This window comes from Trichomonas vaginalis, chromosome I, assembly GCF_026262505.1.
Source record: "Trichomonas vaginalis G3 chromosome I, whole genome shotgun sequence".
Taxonomy (NCBI): domain Eukaryota; phylum Parabasalia; order Trichomonadida; family Trichomonadidae; genus Trichomonas; species Trichomonas vaginalis.
Window position 1 is genome coordinate 7,956,372 of NC_067203.1, and position 18,995 is coordinate 7,975,366.

Genomic DNA, 18,995 nt, shown 5'->3' on the forward strand with positions numbered 1-18,995 from the left:
AGGCACGAAGTGCCTGGAAGCCATCCCCCAAGAAAAAAAAAAAACTTCATTATACTCATTCATCCTCAGGGCTAGAAGGCACGAAGTGCCTGGAAGCCCCACTCCTTTTTTTTTTTTTTTTTTTTATCTAGATTTTATTTAAGTTGTGGGATCAAAATTTTTTTAAAAAAATTATTGTTTAAGCAATTGACCTGTATTTTTTATTTAGCTATGATTATGAAGGGAGTGACAAGCTTCATGAATTTGTAATCACATCAGATTTGGAACAAATTTCAATGCAGAGAATTTGAGCCAAAATAAACAATATGAACCCAAAGGAAATTATTAATGCTGATGTAGTCTAATTCCCTATTATAAAAATTATTTCTATTACAAATTTCTAATCGCTAAGGAATATTCTCTGATTGTGTGATATATTGAGTGCCGTTTTGGTATTGAATTATTCAATCTATTTTCAAATTATAATTTATATTTATATTTTATACAAAAAAAAGATAAAAAGTAAGTAATTGTTATTGGTAGTTGAGTTATCCAACCATTGATCGCTTACGTCCTCGAGAACGAACCTTCTTCAGACGTTTCAAGATTACAGGGGCTTTCTTGCAATGTTCTGTATAAGAATCGAAAATTATTTTAAGCAAATCAGTTTTGTCCGGATGAGAAGAGTTAAATGCCCTTTCCATGACGTATAAATCAACAGCAAAATCTTCTGGAAGTCCGCTTTGGAAAGAGAGTCCAAAATCTATAACTCTAACTTTTCCATCATGTAACATGAAGTTTGATGTTGTTAAATCTCCATGTAAAATTTCATTATTGTGTAAAGTTGCAATAATTTGTCCCATTTCTTTGAGAGCTTGAATAACTTTAGGATCATTATGATCTGTGCAATTGAAAATCATTTGCTTCAAACTTCCACCATTTAATTCTTCCATAATCAAAGTAGAGGTTTCAGGATCAATATAAACTATTGGGCATGTTGGAACACCAAGCTGCATGCATCTAAAATTAGTTCTTGCTTCGCTTTTAATTCGATCTGATCGTAACATTTTATCAAGTGGTGCTGCGCGCCATGTTTTTGGTTCAAGAACTTTAGCAACGCAATTCTTTCCAAAAAGTTGCATCTTCCAAATAGATGCTTCGGCTCCTCTTTTTATTTCAACCCAATTTTCTCGATTCATTTTGAATTTTTAAAAAGTGTCATCAAGAAAACAAAGAAAAAGATTGAACTTGCTTTCACACCAAAATTCATACACAGAATTGAAAAATCTATTAGTGTATGAGGAATTGTCGAGATGTTCTATTAATCAGTTAGGTTTTCTTTATAGATATCTCTCATCTGTTTTATTATTACTTTATATTAAAATTTATGAGAGTCTATTTAATACAACTAGCTTCATCTGTCCAAGAATATAACATCATTATAAGAAATTCTTAAAATAAACAGGAAATTGTAAAATTGAATCTAATTTCATTGTTCCATTTAATATCTGCAACGGTTAGATTCTTAAAATAGTATTTCCCTTTGAATTCAGTCCTTTGGATAAAGGAATTTCAAATTTTCGATGTTGCAAAATGAAATTGAGTTATTTTCACTGGAATCTTTAATGTTAACATATACCTCATGATAGATAGGCTGTTCTAATACTTAATATGCTATTAGATTCATAACAATTGTTGAATAATGTAAAATATAAACGAAAATTTGATATTTTGACCAAAAATATGAATAAAGTTATGAATTTCAAATTTTATATGCAATTGCAAGAACTGAAAATATAGTAGTATCAAAGGTTATCGTGCTTTTTCTTTCATTGCTGTAAATTTACTCTGAGAATGTCTCAAGGAACTTGACAGCCTGAGCACCGAGTTGCTTGTTAGCCTTCTCGATGGCAGCGGCCTTCTTGTCCTGAGCAGCCTTCTTGGCTTCGTAGTACTTAGCGGATTCAGCCTTGCGCTTAGCTTCGAGATCAGCGACAACCTTGCCGTACTTCCAGCCCATTGTTGTTGAGAGTTCGCCAAGCTTTGTTGTTGGGCGATCAGTGTGGATGGAAACGCAGCGGAGGGCGTGTGGAATAACAACACGCTTGTATGTAACATACTTAGCTGGAACACCCTCGAAGACCTTGAGGTTTTCGAAAGCTTCAGCACCGCGGTGTGTCTTGTATGGGAGCATACCACGAACAGCGCGAGCGAAAATTTCGCGTGGAGCACGTTGGTGGAATGGACCGTCACGTGGGTTGGAGTTTGTTGTCTTGTTGAGGAAACGCTCGTATGTGTGAACAGTGAACTTATGCTTGCCGTTCAATACGATTTCTTCGGCGCGAACAACGACGATTTTGCGGCCCTTAAGGAGCTGCTTAGCAACGGCTGCGGCAAGGCGACCCTGGATGTGGCCCTTAGCATCAATAACAATTGGGGCAGACATTCTGTTCGAAAGGCCATACGTCACTTTTTTTGGACCAGATTTTCTAAAATTATATCATTTTGACTTCATGACTGCAATGCACATAATATAACCAATATTTTTCGCGCATGATTTAGGTTAAAAATCTTTGAAATTAGGCAAAATTTCCATATCTAAGGCAAGACACCCAAATATTTGCCGTTACATGAACTAACTATGATTATATCTAGTGTCATCATATTACATAAAAAATAGCATGAAAATTAATTCTATATTTTATTATTTTGAAATAATAGCTAAATGCCATGTGCGTAAGTTAAAATGTAAAAAGTTTTGATTATACACAAACAATAATATTTTAAAGAAGATATTTCATATTAATAAAACAAATAATATATGAGACATCATGAGTTATTAGTGTTAGTCAGTGTTAGTTTTATAAAATTCAACCCTATCCGAAGCTGAAAAACTCGAGGTCGGAATTCTGAGTATTGTTGCCATGATATTACGGGAATTTTCAATAAATTGATCATCCAATTTAGGTATATCTTGAGGGAGAGCAGAAAAAACACGCATTGATGTTCCAAAACGTCCTAACATCATAATAATATGCAAACCAATATTTGATTCAAAGCAACAAGGGGACATCACACCAATGCTGTGACTGATACCATAAATGAATATTTTTCCATCAAAGGTCAGCTTTTTCGTAAAATCAGTAAATTTGATAACATATTTGCCATTTGTAAATGTTTCTTCGGGGAATATTACAATTGGCTGTTGATTTCTCTTTGCAATTTTAATAGCAGTCGAAAACTGCATTGTTTTTCCATGATTAATTTTTCTTCCTGCAAAAATATCACCTAGAAGAGGAAAAAATGATTTGCATACTACATAATCTGGGCCAGATGTGATTACAAACAGTGGAGAAAGAACAAATTGGTACCAAAATAAACTAATATATGAGACGCAGTTGCTAATTATAATATCACCAGCATTAGGTCTTATATTTTCTTCTTCTTCGAAATAATTTGGAATTAATGCAGTTGGTTTAAGTGTGATATTTGATTCTCCGAGTAAAACAAGCATTACTTTGAATAAACAAAAAGAATATATCCTTGTTATAGTTCTTCTAATAGAAGCAGATGGAATAAGAGATACTAATGTATATTGAATAAAAGATAGTGAGAAAATAATAATAAATAAGGGAAGCTTAACTATTCCAGCTAAAAATTGCAAATAATATAGCTCTGATCTTCTGTGAGTCTTCAATGGTGCAAATGGATCATTTGAAAGTTTCATACTTTAATAAAATAAAATTTTTATGCATCATAGTTCATACATGCTTCCAAAAATAGATGTTTTATTACAATAAATCGTGTAAATAGAGTCGAAGTCGGCAAATTCACTTTATAATAAAAACCAATCTGAATATGTATGAAAATATTATATTCTTACGCATATAGTATGTCATAGTTCCCGTTATTTATAAAAATTATGCATCTTATTTGATGAAGGATAAATAATCCTGATTTATCAAATGTCGAGCATTCCTCTCATAATATTTTTGGACACTAGCACTTATTACAGTTATTTCATGTTTTTCAAGCAATTTAAAAAAATCTCGATTTATTCTTGGGAAGTTTTGTTTTTGTGAAATAGGATGACTAAGTGTCAGATGTTGATTTTACGTCTCAGTTGTCAGGGTTCATTGCAGCAAATGAATTTTACATTCCTGCTATTCGACGATATTTTATTATTGAAATAGAATCTGTATTATATACTGTAATGTTTTTAATATTAAATATGTGATTTTATCATACCATAATAGTTTCCAATTATATTGCCGTTATGTCGTACAAACTCTTTCAATTATTTTTACACTACGGAACAAATATTAATTGAATAGTTTCAATTGAAAGCTTTGGTCGGTCTGAAATTTGAATACGCCGGTTTTGTTCGGCCTTTTTTTGGAATGCATCACGAGAAGCATATCCCACAGAAGAAGTTAGACTACGTCACAAAGCTCCATGCTCTCTTCCGCAAGTACCACAAGGTTGTCGTCGTTACATCCATGAACGTTACAGCTAACCAGCTCCTCAACATCCGTGCTGGCCTTGCTGAACACGGCTGCGAAGTCCTCTTCGGTAAGAACTCTCTTATGCGCCGTGCTGTTGACCAGCTCAAGGAAGAACTTCCAGGCATCAGACAACTTGAGGAACACCTTTACCACGGTGCTGGCCTTATCTTCACAAACGGCAACTTCAAGGCCATCAAGGACGTTATCGATGCTAACTGCCTTGGTTCCGCCGCTAAGGTTGGTGCTATCGCTCCATGCGATGTCATCCTTCAGCCACAGCGCACATCCATGTCACCAAACGATATCAAGATCCTCCACGCTCTTAACATCCAGTGTAAGATTTTCAAGGGCACAATCGAAATCACAGGTGAAAAGCAACTCATCTGGGAAGGCCAAAAGGTTGGTGCCTCTGAAGCTAACATCCTTAACATCCTCGGCATCATGCCATTCAAGTACACACTCAAGATCGAGGCTCTCTACGATCATGGCAACATGTACGACCCATCCATCCTTGCTATCACAGAGGAAGTCCTCGGCGAGAAGTTCCGCACAGGTCTCCGCAACGTTACAGGCCTCGCCCTCGCTGTCGGCTACCCATGCGCTGCTTCTGCTCCACACCTTGTCGGCTCTGCTTTCAAGGACATTGCTGCCATTGCTATTGCTATCGAGCACAACATGAAGCAGATCGAGGATCTCCAGAAGCTCCTTTCCGATCCAGAAGCCCTCGCCGCTGCCGCTAAGGCCGCCGCTGCTGCCCCAGCTGCTGCCGCTGGTGAAGCTCCAAAGGAGGAGGCTAAGGAAGAGGAGGCTGCTGCTCCACTCGACCTTGGTGACATGTTCGACTTCTAAATTTCCAATTAAAGAGTCAACATTTCATTCTTACAATTTAATTTCATTTTTCTTGATATCTTTTTTTACATATACTACCCTACGTTCCCAACTTCTGGAAAACGGTTTTTCACCCTTATGATCAGTTTCAGACACTTTGGGAATCTCCCAAACTTTGATATTTTGCATTATGATAGAGAAACGTGTCTAGTTTAACGCACAGTTGTTTTAAAGGCAAATGACGATATCACATGAAATTATCAAATTATCAAATTTTGAAGTACCAGTCCAAAGGGTTAATTAGATCCTACACAGATGTGCGATAGTGAAACATATGTGTTCTTGATTTGAGAAGTCCTACTGATAGAGGTATGAATCTCACAGCTTTGTGTGAGTGTGTCTGACACTTGTATAGAGTGGAATATGCGCCGACATATATTATATAATAACATGTAGTTGATAATTATGAAAAAATAGAATTTGATGCGAATGATATTGAAAGTTGTTTTGTAATTTGATATTTTTCTTATATGTGTTAATTAGTAAATGGCTTGTTTGTTGTGATCGTACTGTGAAAAATGAAAGGTATTTTAAATTAAAAAAATGAGATTTTGAGATATCTCTAGAATTAAGAATTTATTATGTATTTGACTTTTATATAACTATGTGTAAAGGATCTCGATGTCTATATGCTTTAAATAAAATTAAATAAAATGAGATAAAAAATTAAAATGGACAAGAAGATATATGGAAATGTAATTTGTATTGTATTGGTTGTTGGCAAAATGATTTTAATACAGATTTAAGGATTTGGAATGGATTTGAAATTAAATGATTTTTATTCAAGGAATAATAAGATTTTGAACTGGTTTTTTATTTTGAGAATGTAAACTCCTTCCATAGGATATGTATTAGAAAGATCAATTTTAAACTTTTTGAAAGAATTGTTTTTTTGTTGAGTGATTTTCTCTCATTTGATAATATTTTTAAGTTGGCGTATCTTACGCCCTTCCAAAAATATGTATTAGAAAGATCAATGTCAAACTTTTGAAAGAATTGTTTTTTTGTTGAGTGATTTTTCTCTCATTTGATATAATTATTTAAGTTGGCGTATCTTACGCCCTTCCAAATATTTCTTAAAAATTTAAATTTGTCTCATCTCCTACTCTTAATTTAAAAAAAATTCAAAATCCATAATAGTAAACATTTCTTATTTTTTATTTAAATCTGAAAAAAATAAATTTAAACAATTTCTCTACACACGACGGTTTCGGCGGTTTTCAGAATGGTTGACAACTGAATTCATCAGGATAATGTCGGTTGGGGTGCCCTTCTTGGCCTCCTGAGTACTCACCAAGATACCCCAGCTCCCGCAAAACACCTCCCATAGGTGAGCATTAACTGATGAAGTTATTGACAACTTTATCTGATTTTTTTCTTTGTTTTTTTGTTAAGATTTCTTAACCAAAGACTCGAAAACAAAACTTCGCTTCAAGTTGCTGTCTTCCCAATTACTCTGTCGCAATCTTTTGTCTGATTGCGTGCAAAGTTCTGCTCCATGAATTATCAAATATGTGCCATTTCAGGAGAGATAACAAGCTCATGCCTCCTGGAATGGCGGATTGTTCAACAATCTTCTTCTGATTGCAGAACTTTCAACCGACCTCACGAAGAAATTCTAATCGATATCCTTTTCTATTTACTTATATTTGTGAATCATGACGTTAAAATTCTGTACTTTATAAATCAGTTCATTTCTGCTTAAAGCATATTAATAAAGTTGTTCTTCAGATTAATGTTAGTAAGCCGGCGCTAGCAAATAATCTTTGCATCTTTATTATGCTTATTAGTATGAAAGATTTAACATATAATTCGCCAAAGTTTAAAGCCTTATGACGAAACTTACCAAAAACATCTTCTTCCAGCAAGATCCGCCTATACTCCCACATTTGTCTCTACAGCTCTCACTTTGTCAGATTGTCAAAAGATTTATATGTCAAAGCTCAAAACTTAATGACGAAACTTACCAAAAACATCTTCTTCCAGCAAGATCCGCCTATACTCCCACATTTGTCTCTACAGCTCTCACTTTGTCAGATTGTCAAAAGAATAAAAAAAATTAAAAAGTGACAAGACAAATTTTTAATGACTGACATAGACCATCTAATAAGAGAAGATCTTCCGCCAGATATCAAAGAAAAATTAAAATTCCTCGGCAAATTAGTTCCTGACCCAAGATTCAATGCGGCAACTCTGAGCGATAAAAAAGTCGAAGTTTTAATGGATCTTATAAAAGCTAGTTTTGACGAATCATACGGAAATCTTATTGATCAAATTGTCACCATTACAAATATATCTCGCTCTACCTTGTATAATTATAGAAATGCTTACCTGGAAGATGAAAAATACAACCCAAAAACGGCACAATTACTTGTTAACAGAGCTATTGATGACGAAGGAGAGCTCTTGATAGCTATAGCCAACTACATTATCACAGAATTTATTGAAAAAAAAGTTTTTTTTTCAATACACAAATGTGCCGAGTAATTGTGGAAATGTTTAAAGATGCTTACCCTGAACATGTTTTGAAAAAAGAAAATTTCGAAATATCTCCTCATTATCTTGTGAACTTTAGAGAGCGGCAAAATCTGACAACAAGAAAGGCACATTGGCACAGAAGACCTCAAGATAAAGAAGAAATGCAAGAGCGGATACAACAATTCAATGAAATTAAAGCGGAACTCTTTGAAAGATTCAAAGACGAGCTTTGGCGGCTCGCAAATGCAGATGAATCTTTCTATGGATGCGGCATTGCAGGCGGTCTTACTTATGCTATTAAAGGATCAGAAGGAGTCGATATACACATTAACCACAACCAAAAGAAGGGTGTTACAATCATTGCAACCATCACAGCTGATGGAAGAAAACTTCCTTTGACAATTGTGTGCAAAGGATTGACAGACAGGTGCCATCAACAAGTGAGCGACGACCGGATCATCAGCAATGAAAAGATCCTTCATTCCGAATCAGGATGGTCTACCCATGAGGTTTTCAAATCTTACCTCGAATGGGTTCGCGACTGGTATGATCAAGCGTTTGGCGACAATGAAAGTTATAGGAGGAATAACAAAATTATTTTATTCCTCGACACTTACTCCAGCCACAGGAACAAGGAGACGAAGGACCTGGCAAAAGAACTCAACATTGATCTTGTTTACATTCCAGTTGGTTGTACAGATCTTTGCCAGCCACTCGACGTGAAGGTTTTTGGCGCTCTCAAAAACATGGCGACTCGAATGTGGTGGGATTTCTATGCCATCGATCAAACCTTAGTGTGCACACTGAAAATGGCTGTGTATATCTTGGTCCAATGCTGGAAATGTCTCGATGAAAACCTCATTATCGAAGCATGGAATATGCATGAGGCTGATCTCAGAGAAAATGAAAGAATTCTCAGCAAAGTTACTGATGAGCAAGCTGCCGAATTTCTTGAGAAGATCGAACAAGTCAGGGAAGAATACATACACAAAGCCGAGCAAGCATTACCACAAGGTGAGAATCTGGATATGCTCCGAGACTTTAGTGAAATTCCTGAAAGAAGATATCGCAGGCAAGAAGGAGAAATCGACTCCGATGATGATGATGAAGAGTGGCATCCTGAAGCAGATCTTGACGGATTCAGTGATGATGACTTGGACTTCATTGATGAATACGACCTCAATTCAACTGAGGATGAGAGTTCAGTTGATCCTCCGTCGGATTACGAACCTGGTAATATCGCTGATGCTTTTTCACCAATTCCTGTTGAAGTCGAAGATCCTCCATCACACCTTCCAGATCAGATATTCTGCTCAATGGCAAGAGGAGGTGCCTCCTTTATCAATTGCGTAGATAAGGCTCCGCAGTTTGAAGCAATTTGCTTTTCTCAAGCGAAATATCTCAAAGAATTCGCGGATAGGAGAACTAAAAAAAACCACAGTGTCGATCACGTTAATGGCCTTGAAATACGTTTAAATGATGAACGATCTTCATTGAACGTAAGTTTACAAATGCTATTTACAATACTCACATTAGAGGCCTATAATCCCGAAGATATTAATGATGTATTTAAATTGTTTCATATTGAAAATGATGATGTTTACACAGATGTCCTCAGATTCATGGAAATTCTTCTACGAATGGGCAGATCAGTCAGGGTTTCTCCAGGACAGTTCTATCAGGATCTCGATTTCCGTGAACAGGGCGATCCAAGGCTGTTTATCACACATTTCTTCAGCCCAGATCTATGCGGTATTGTATATCTTGATGAAAATAACACTGTTCAACTTGTCAAAATGTTGAAACTGCCAGATGACGGAGATTTTAAAGATTTCATTAAGGAAAAGAAAATTATTAAGATGAGCAAATATTTGTTCATTGGAAGCAATCAACAATCCCAAGATGCGCAACCCGACATATTGGAGTTTTCCGATGGTAGCATTTATATTCGTTTTGCTATCATTTCATTAGAAATTGCAAGAAATGGATCACCATATTTTAAATTTTATAGAAGATTGGATCTTGAAGGTAAATTTGTAAGAATTACAAATCAATGGGTACGCGAGATGGACAAAGAAAATGCAATCGGAAATCAGTTTATTTCTTTATATGTGAAAGGTAATGATCATAATGAATAAATGTATTTGTATCAAAGTTTTTTTTTTTTTGGAAATAAAGTTAAGTAAGCTAATTGAGTAATGGATATCATTAGTTATTAGAATGGAATGGATTGTTTAAAATAGGAGATTTTACATAATAGAATTTAAAGGAAAGTAGTAGGATAGGAAGGGTTGTGTGACTTTTTTTGTTGCATCTATATATAGACGATGCATTAAAATATTTATATACTAAACACATTAAAAAAAATTAACATTAATTTTAAAATAATTTATTTTTTATCTTTTATAAAAGAAGCTATATATAGATGATGTCAGATATTCCGCGATTAATTAAACATTGTTTAAATCCTGAATGGGTTAAACTTCAATTTAAAAAGGAAGACTGTGAATTATTAAATGAATATGAAAGCCAAAATAAGCTAATGAGGTATAAATATAATGATAAAGAATATTTAATTTCATGGAATCAATGGAGTCATAATCAAAGACCTCATAAACGAGAAGAAGAAATTGAAAATAATGAAATGGAAATCATTGATGACATTAAAGAGGATGGAATTCCTAAATTTTGTAGAAAAACCTTTAGAACTAAGTTAGGAGCATATAAACGTAGAGTATTAAATCCTGAATATCTTAAACATATATTTAAAAAGGAAGACTGTGAATTATTAAACGTTAATGAATATGAAAATGCTAAATCAAAACTGAGATATAAATATATTGGAAGTAATGAAAGGTGTAAAGATAAAGATAAAGTTTATTCAGTTTCATATAATAACTGGCACACGTTAGGGATAAGAAAACATTTAGGAGATTATGGTAAAAGTTCTGAATTCTTCAAATCTAGTATGTACGAGAGAATAAAAGAAATTAGAAATAATTATTTTCATGAATGAAAGATTCACTACCATAATGAAATAAAAAAATAAAAAAATAAACTTTAAAAATTCATGTCTCAGAATCAACATTGAACTTTAAGAAACTAATGATTATTTGAATTTATGAAATCAATTATTTGATTCATTCTTTCTTCAATCTCTTCTATTCTTTTTGTTAAATCATCAATTTTCATTAATGAGGTGATTCTTGATTGAGGAATAGATTTCAAACTAACCACCCCCTTTATTTTTGAAATTTTGAATCCATCAACTTTAAACATTTTATTCAATTTACATGTTGTCAATTCTTCAAATAATTTTTTATTATTAGCATAATAGTCATTAAATTCTTCAACAGATGAAAAAATAAACTTTAAAAATTATGTCTTACATTTTTGAATAATTTATTTTTAATTCGTATGAAATGAGCGTCAAAACTAACGATGTTAAAAAATTAGGATTCACAAACGAGGAAATAAAGGATATATTAGATGAGATGTGTTATGAAGTTAGTAAATATTATTTAAGAAATTGTCAAAAATTTGCCGAGTTATTAAATGATTTAGATTATGATGGAAAAATGAATAAAGATGATGTTATAAATTTCTTATATCCCACATCTGAAGAAGAAAAACCTAAAGAACCTGATGTTTTCCCTGAATATTATGAAGAACGGATTAAAGATGATGAATACGATGAAATTGAAATTGAAAGACTGGAAAAAATAAGAGATGAAATAGATGAAAAAATTAAGGAATTAAGAGAAGTTGAAAAATATAATGAAAATGAAGTAGAGGGTTTAATGAATATCCCAGCTTCAGAATCAGCAGTTCAGAAATCTCATGAAGAAAGATATAAAAATTATGTCTCAGAATCAACACAAAATTTATTAGATGGTGAAATAGACGAAACACTTTCAGAAGAAGGTACTAAATTTATTCGTAAACATAAGTTACAATTTATTGATAATGAAGAATACCCCTGTATCCTACTTTCACCCCCTCTCGATTCTGAGAAATTCAAAAGCTCTTAAAAATGTGACATATGCAACTAATACGATTAAGAAAGAAGATCATGATATTTACACAAATTATTATTTAAATAAATGCACAGGTGTTGATAAGTTTTTGATTTATTAGATAAAATATCAAAAGAAACCATTGGAACCTATAAAATTTTGTGTGATTGTGGTTTCATTGTTGAAGAACAAATGTTTCATATGAAAGAACAGCACCGAAGGAAGACGAAGTTGAAAGGTCTATACATTCGTTATTAAGAATATAAAAGATATGAAACTTATAAACATATATTTATTCATTTATTTCAGAAAAAATGGAAGCAACCCATAAAACTCTTCTCATCATTTTATAGCTATTCATAATTCCTTTTCAAAGTTGTGAAATTAAATAAGACAGGAATTAGATTTAATGTATCAGGTACGCATTCTTGAGTAAATTAAAATGTATTCGTCACGTCGCAGATGATAAAAATTTATGTGTTCTTAATTCATTTTATGGGCTTTAAAAAATAAACTTTATTTTTATTTATTTTTTAATTTTTTATTCTTACATAAATGAACAAAAACGGAACAGCTAAAATGAATGATAATCAAATTAGAGCAGAAGGTAGAAGGTTATTTAAACGCTTCTATAACATTCCTGATGGTGTTAATCCTAAAACTCGTAGAAGCTATTTAAATGAAGCAATAGATGCATATGAAGGGTTTGACATTTCATCAGAAAGTGAGAGATTAGCGAGAATGTTAAATGTTAATATTGATTTCTATTATTGTGATCCTCAACCAGAAGACGTGGACATAAATAAGATAGACTTTCCATTAGTGGAATCAATAATGATAGATCCAGAATTTGAAACAATAAATATTTTATTAACACAGAGTCCAAATGGAAAACTTCACGCTGACAGAATAACAGACGTTGAAGCACTCACCGGCTATAGAGTTTGTCCATATTGTAAAGAAGAAGTTTATTCTATCCGTGATGATCCAGAAAGGAAAAACCAAAGAAGATTTTTAAAGCATTGTGAGAAATGTAAAGAAAATAATGGGAGATTAATTCAAGACGTTCAGTTGCAAAAGACACAGCAACCATATGCACCACATATTACGAAACAGAAGATATATCAGTGGTTATTAGCTCATAATTTGCAGGAATATTATCAACCGACAAGATATTATATTACTTTTGACTTCGAAACATTAGAGACTAAAGAAGAATTACAACTTTCTGAGTGTGCAACTTTGAACGCTTACTTAAAACCATTCATGGTATCATCAACGGTTAAATTAAATGATAAAACATATACGAGGAATTTTTGCTTAACTTCGAGTGATTCTTTTATTTCTGACTGGATTGAGTTTTTATTTTCAACCTGTTCATTAGTTGCTAAATCAAATATTGAACAATATGAAGAATTAATGAAGTCGCAAACATTAAATGAAAAACAGAAGGAAGCATTTAAAGAACTTCTAGATGAGGAATTCAATAAAGTGAATATCATAGGTTTTAATTCGGGAAAGTTTGATTTAAATTTAATTCTTCGTGATTTAAACACTGCAAAATGGAAAATAAAATCAATGCTGGGTTCTTCTTCTCAATTTAAGCAAATCATTGTAAAGAAAACAAACGTTCCATATGAATTGAGATTTATTGACATCAGAAATTATATAGCGGGTGGGACATTAGACCAATTCACTCAAGATTTCGGAAACAATAAATCACGTGTTAAATCCTTTTTCCCTTATCAATTCATCACATGGGAAAATTACGAAGAAGAATTATATAAAGAGGAACCATTCACTCAAGATTCATTTTATTCAGCATTAACCCAAGAAACTATATCAGATAGTGATTATCAAATATATCTCAATGATGCTAAAAATTTTAAGAATAGATTAGAATATTTTATTCATTATTGCAATAAAGATGTTGAAATTATGATTGACCCAATTGATAAAATTATTGAAGAAACATTTGTTTATAAAATTGACATGCTTCATAATCTTTCTTTATCATCGAATGCTTCAATGATTCGTTACGCTTTAGCATATAAAGACTTTAATCCTAATGAAAAATATCCTGAGGAAGAGATAGAATCAAGTTTTGAATTAACGAAAAAGTATTGGAAATATAAAATTGAATCATATAAGAAACAAGATGAAAAAGCAGAAAGGGATACTAAAAATAATGTTTCAATGGATGATTTTCAATACTATCACGATTTAATCCTTTCATCTAAATGCAAAATGTGTGGTAAAGCGTTTACATATGCAAATAAACCAACATTAGATAGAATCGATAATGAAAAACCACATACTAAAGAAAATTGTCAGTTAATGTGTTGTTATTGCAATGTCGTAAAATCAAATAAAGATGAAGATGTTCAACGTTTAAGAATCAATTTAAGAAATTATGCATTAAAAAATAATTTACCAATGACTTTAGATTCAGTTGAAGCTTATCACATTCTCCGTAATGGAATTACTGGTGGTTTATCAAATGTTCAACATAGAGTAAATCTTAAAGGAATCACGCACATTAATAAACTTTCATATAGTCCAGAAACTAAAACTGTATCAAACGAGGACACCACCAACATTATGACTCATTTCGTTGGTGTTGATTTTAATTCATTATATCCTTCATCATTTTCATCTAATCCTCATGATTTCATTCAATATACTGACCATAAAATGTATATGCCGGGAAGATTGAATGGTGTTATCATTTGTGATACAGCAACAAAGAAAGCAAAAGCATTGGGAATAATTAAGAAGAAAAATACTTTATTCGTGGCTGAAGTAAAGGGTCACATTGATGAAAAATACATTAATGATTACATAAACTTTTTACCGATAATAAGAAACTTAGATATTATCACAGATGAAAAAACAATTGGCAGTTTTATGTATAATTACATGAAATCAAACAATCTACCAGTTGACCAGAAACAGAGAAAATTAACTCAGTTAGCATCAACACACAACCAATATCAACCATTTTCTTCTTATTATCTTTGGTATCTAATCGACAGATTTCATTTTATCATCGATGATATTCAATCAATTTTAACATTTACTAAAAACACTTGCTTTAATGAATTTGCGAACGAATTTATGAACGAAAGACAAAAGGCTGAATTAGAAGGAAATAAAGGAAAAAGTTTATTTTGCAAGATTTCACTTAATGGATCATATGGTTACGATGCAATGAATACACAAAATTACGCAAAGACTAAAATAATGAATGCACAGAAGGCACGCGTTGCATGTATGTCAAATAAGTTTAAAAACATAAGAGAAATAGGTGAAGATACATATCAAGTGATGCTTAAAGATAGATTTTATAGATGTGATACGTGTTTACAAGAGGCATTCTTCACTTTAGATAATGCTAAATACTGGTATTTGGTTTTCATTTATGATTTTATGTATAAATGCATGGATGTTAATCGTTTTCATTTCATTGAAGGTGATACTGATTCATCTTATTGGGCAATCGCTGGCGACCCAAATCTTCCTAACACTCAAGCATTTCAAGCAATTGTTACCGATAAACAATTTTATGATAAAAACATTTTCAAATTCGCACCATTTGATTTCTTCTGTTTTGATGAGAAATTTAAACCTAAATTAAAGAATAAAGCTGAAGAAAAAGCACATGAGAAAAAATTATTGGGTTTAGCAATTGAGAAACAAGGTGATAACATGGTTGCTTTATGTCCTAAGTGTTATACATCATTCAACGGTTCAATTGATGGAAGTGATTTTAAAAAGATTGCACAAAAAATGAAGGGTGTTAGTTTAAGACAAAATAAGCAATTAACACCTAAAAAATATTTGGATATAATAAATGATAAAGTGATATTTGATGGTCAAAATATTAATTTACAACTTAAAAACGGGTCAATGACTCGCTTAACAATCGGTAAGACTGCATTAACAGGAGCACACACTAAGGCTGTATGTTGTGAAAATGGATGTTGTATGCCATTTATTTAATACAATTTAAAATTTTATTCTTAATGAAATGCCACAGAAGAGACAAAAGGAACCGTTAATGATGGTTTTGATACTATGATTCAAAGAGGTGGGCACCCTTAAAACACTTATTTTATTTTTATATAAATGGATAACACAGATTTAAAAAATTTAATTTATGATTTAGTACTTAATCAAAATTTTCTTAGTTATTATGAATTAAAATCATATCTCCAAAAATATAATGAAGATATAACAAGTGATGATATGGAATATTATTATCCATATTATAAAAATGAAATTTTGAAATATCATGATAGAATAATTTCTAAAATTAAAGACAAAATTAAAAATAATGAATATACAAAGGGAAAAACTAAATCACAACTTAAACAATTGAAAGATTTCAAAAATAAAGTATTAACAGAAGAAGATATTGATGAATTATATAAATTATATAATCCTGAGCCGCAAAAGCCAAAGGAACAAAAACAAAAGATGCAAAACACCCAGGTCCTTCAGACCATAAATGAAGCACAAGCTTTAATTTATGATTCATTAGTTAAACCATATTCAGCCCGAGTTTTAAATGAAGATCAACTTTTGGAATTCATCCTTCAACATAAACTCGAAGCGGGAAAGTATATCAAACCTTTATATACAGCATATTTAAAACAAATGAATAGAATACATCCAGAATTAATGAAGGGGGGAATGAATTCCAAAACTTCATCATCCAAAATCAAAGCAGATAAAATTAAACCACTTGCAACACCAAAACCTCCAACGACAGTACCGCCTCCTCCTTCAGTTAATCCTTCATCATTCACTTTATTATATCCATTTCAAACATTAAAGAAACAAAAAGATTTTAAAAAGGGTTTCAAGATATTAAATAAACCAATTGACCCAAAAATTCAACCGTTAAAGGAAAAATTTAGTCGCCCTTCATTTGCACCATATCCATATTCATACGAAATAGATCATTTAGAATATTCAAAAGGAAAAGTTACTTATTTATTTGCCATTAACATTAACACTAGATATTATATTGCATTCCAGTGAAAGGGAAAACAGAACAGGAAACAAGAAGAGCTATTCAATACTTACTAGATCATGAAAGAGTAGATAATATCAGGGGTGATGGTGATAAAGGATTCAGGCAACTATGGCTCATTATTCCCACAAATTAATTTTTTCTTTTCATCCTCTCCATATACGTTTCATAATAAAATAGTTGATGCGGTAATGAGAACTCTTAGAGATGCGTTAGGGTTAACGGTCAGATATACTGGGATGGAAATCATGACTCCATCATACAGCAGTTAGTATATTATTTTAATAATACATGGCATAGAACAATAAACATGAAACCAGTGGAAATGAAAAATGATATTTCAAAAGAATGGGAATATATTAGAAAGCAAATGGAAAGGTTGAATGATGTTAAACGTGAACAAATTAATTCGGGGCTCATGAATTTTAAACAAGGGGATAAAGTTTTGATTCATCTCGATTATGGAAAAACTGATAAATCAATGACAAAAAGAAGACGAAGATTTGACACATAGCTGAATTTGTTAGATATATTAACGGCAATGCATTAGTTGAAGTTGACAATAAATTAATAGAAATTCCGATTTATTTTATTACCCATTATATTTAAATAATATTTAATTTTTTTTTATTTCGTAAGAAATGAGTGACAACGAAGCAGTCAAGAGTCCAGACAATGAATATAAAAAGAAACTAAACAGAATTAAATCAAAAATATGCTATTACAAAAAAAAGCCACAATGCGGTGGGTGTTGAAAACAATAAACTAATGGAACTGAAAACGATAAGGAAATAATTGAAAAGTTAGAAAACTTACCGTTCAATCCTTAAACTGAGTGAAAGCAAAAATAAAAGAATTTAATAGAATAAATAAATTGGTTGGAAGAGATGAATTTAATAAAGATGAATTTTTAAAACTCAATCCAAATTTAATTTTTATTCCTCTTCGACAACATCTCTCTTCCATCATTACTGCATAACCGCATTTTCTCAGTTTTAGTGTTTGTTATTTTTAACATGTTCTTTGCATCATTTTTATCATTTCCTCCCTTGTTATGATTCGTGGTAAATTTTGAGCTTGTGGGGTATCCATTTATATAAAAATAAAATTTTGTTATCAGTTATTTTATCGTTAATAGTTTCAGGTTATTCAATAATTAATTATTTTTGAAGAACTGAAGGTGCTACCATGTTACCATGTGCTACCAGGTTATTTAACTTCTCTGAAAAAAATGAGACAACATGACATTTAGACAACAACACAGGAGGAAGGCATTTATGAATTATTTTTGAAGAACTGAAGGTGCTACCATGTTACCATGTGCTACCAGGTTATTTAACTTCTCTGAAAAAATGAGACAACATGACATTTAGACAACAACACAGGAAATGATTTGTCATGACTTCATCGTAAATGAGTGTAAATCAGACAAAAATATATTTTATCGTTAATGTTTACGTTAATGTTTTGTGAAGAATATAGCAACCGTCTGAATTCCGGTGGTTGTTTTTTTATACAAAATTCTGAGTAAAATAATGTTTAGGGTAGATGGTTAGATCTAACCTCATTTCTAACCTCATTTCTAACCTCATGACATTTAGACAACAACACAGGAAATGATTTGTCATGACTTCATCGGAATGAGTGTAAATGACCCAAAAATAAAGTTAGTTTTAAAATTATTTTTATTTTTTTATTCCTATATAAATGACAGCAACAAACAACAACAGCAACTTTATCATTTCTGATGAACAAGTTATTGATTCATTAGCTGAGGAATTAGTTGTGGCAGAAACTAAAACCCTCAACGAAAGAATTGGTGAAAACAAGATTGATTTACATAACTACCTCAAACATGATGGAGGAAGAGGAAGGAAAACTGGTACAGCTTTATTAGTAAATAAAATTTCAAATTTAACGATTATAGATTTGATATCAATAAATCGTACAATGATGAACTTAAAGAAAACAGTTAGAAAAGATATTTTATCAAAAACTTTCGGATAAAGATGTTATCGTTAAAACTGCTTCAGGAGGTCTTCACATTTATTGCAACACTAATTTCTTCTATTCAACCTCGAACAGAAATGA

The 18,995-nt window shown here is 32.0% G+C and overlaps 9 protein-coding genes across 9 annotated transcripts, besides 2 other annotated features; 6 read left to right on the plus strand and 3 right to left on the minus strand.

The window, feature by feature from the left end:
• Positions 1 to 198: 198 nt before the first annotated feature.
• On the minus strand, positions 199 to 1,185 carry TVAGG3_0949320 (tRNA threonylcarbamoyladenosine metabolic process; the record flags this gene model as incomplete). The annotated part of the gene is made up of 1 exon (XM_001303968.2): positions 528 to 1,178. The coding sequence occupies one exon, from the start codon at positions 1,176 to 1,178 to the stop codon at positions 528 to 530; it is 651 nt and encodes a 216-aa protein (XP_001303969.1).
• Positions 1,186 to 1,554: 369 nt separating this feature from the next.
• Positions 1,555 to 2,438, minus strand: TVAGG3_0949330 (universal ribosomal protein uL13 family; the record flags this gene model as incomplete). The annotated part of the gene is made up of 1 exon (XM_001303967.2): positions 1,823 to 2,425. The coding sequence occupies one exon, from the start codon at positions 2,423 to 2,425 to the stop codon at positions 1,823 to 1,825; it is 603 nt and encodes a 200-aa protein (XP_001303968.1).
• Positions 2,439 to 2,824: 386 nt separating this feature from the next.
• On the minus strand, positions 2,825 to 3,799 carry TVAGG3_0949340 (phospholipid acyltransferase family; the record flags this gene model as incomplete). Its single annotated transcript, XM_001303966.1, has 1 exon — positions 2,825 to 3,493. One exon carries the CDS (start codon positions 3,491 to 3,493, stop codon positions 2,825 to 2,827), a length of 669 nt encoding a protein of 222 aa, XP_001303967.1.
• A 577-nt stretch (positions 3,800 to 4,376) lies between these two features.
• On the plus strand, positions 4,377 to 5,368 carry TVAGG3_0949350 (ribosome biogenesis; the record flags this gene model as incomplete). Its single annotated transcript, XM_001303965.2, has 1 exon — positions 4,380 to 5,333. One exon carries the CDS (start codon positions 4,380 to 4,382, stop codon positions 5,331 to 5,333), a length of 954 nt encoding a protein of 317 aa, XP_001303966.1.
• A 2,089-nt stretch (positions 5,369 to 7,457) lies between these two features.
• On the plus strand, positions 7,458 to 7,859 carry TVAGG3_0949360 (uncharacterized protein; the record flags this gene model as incomplete). Its single annotated transcript, XM_001303964.1, has 1 exon — positions 7,458 to 7,859. One exon carries the CDS (start codon positions 7,458 to 7,460, stop codon positions 7,857 to 7,859), a length of 402 nt encoding a protein of 133 aa, XP_001303965.1.
• A 152-nt stretch (positions 7,860 to 8,011) lies between these two features.
• TVAGG3_0949370 (DNA binding) lies at positions 8,012 to 9,988 on the plus strand (the record flags this gene model as incomplete). Its single annotated transcript, XM_001281276.2, has 1 exon — positions 8,012 to 9,988. One exon carries the CDS (start codon positions 8,012 to 8,014, stop codon positions 9,986 to 9,988), a length of 1,977 nt encoding a protein of 658 aa, XP_001281277.2.
• A 1,222-nt stretch (positions 9,989 to 11,210) lies between these two features.
• Positions 11,211 to 11,705: a mobile genetic element.
• A 716-nt stretch (positions 11,706 to 12,421) lies between these two features.
• Positions 12,422 to 15,121, plus strand: TVAGG3_0949390 (DNA/RNA polymerase superfamily; the record flags this gene model as incomplete). The annotated part of the gene is made up of 1 exon (XM_051253179.1): positions 12,422 to 15,121. A coding segment is annotated over one exon (2,700 nt), but the record flags the coding sequence as incomplete, so codon positions are not given.
• Positions 15,122 to 15,295: 174 nt separating this feature from the next.
• On the plus strand, positions 15,296 to 15,868 carry TVAGG3_0949400 (uncharacterized protein; the record flags this gene model as incomplete). The annotated part of the gene is made up of 1 exon (XM_051253180.1): positions 15,296 to 15,868. One exon carries the CDS (start codon positions 15,296 to 15,298, stop codon positions 15,866 to 15,868), a length of 573 nt encoding a protein of 190 aa, XP_051078754.1.
• A 477-nt stretch (positions 15,869 to 16,345) lies between these two features.
• Positions 16,346 to 16,912, plus strand: TVAGG3_0949410 (uncharacterized protein; the record flags this gene model as incomplete). The annotated part of the gene is made up of 1 exon (XM_051253181.1): positions 16,346 to 16,912. The coding sequence occupies one exon, from the start codon at positions 16,346 to 16,348 to the stop codon at positions 16,910 to 16,912; it is 567 nt and encodes a 188-aa protein (XP_051078755.1).
• Positions 16,913 to 18,558: 1,646 nt separating this feature from the next.
• Positions 18,559 to 18,995: part of a mobile genetic element that runs on past the window's edge.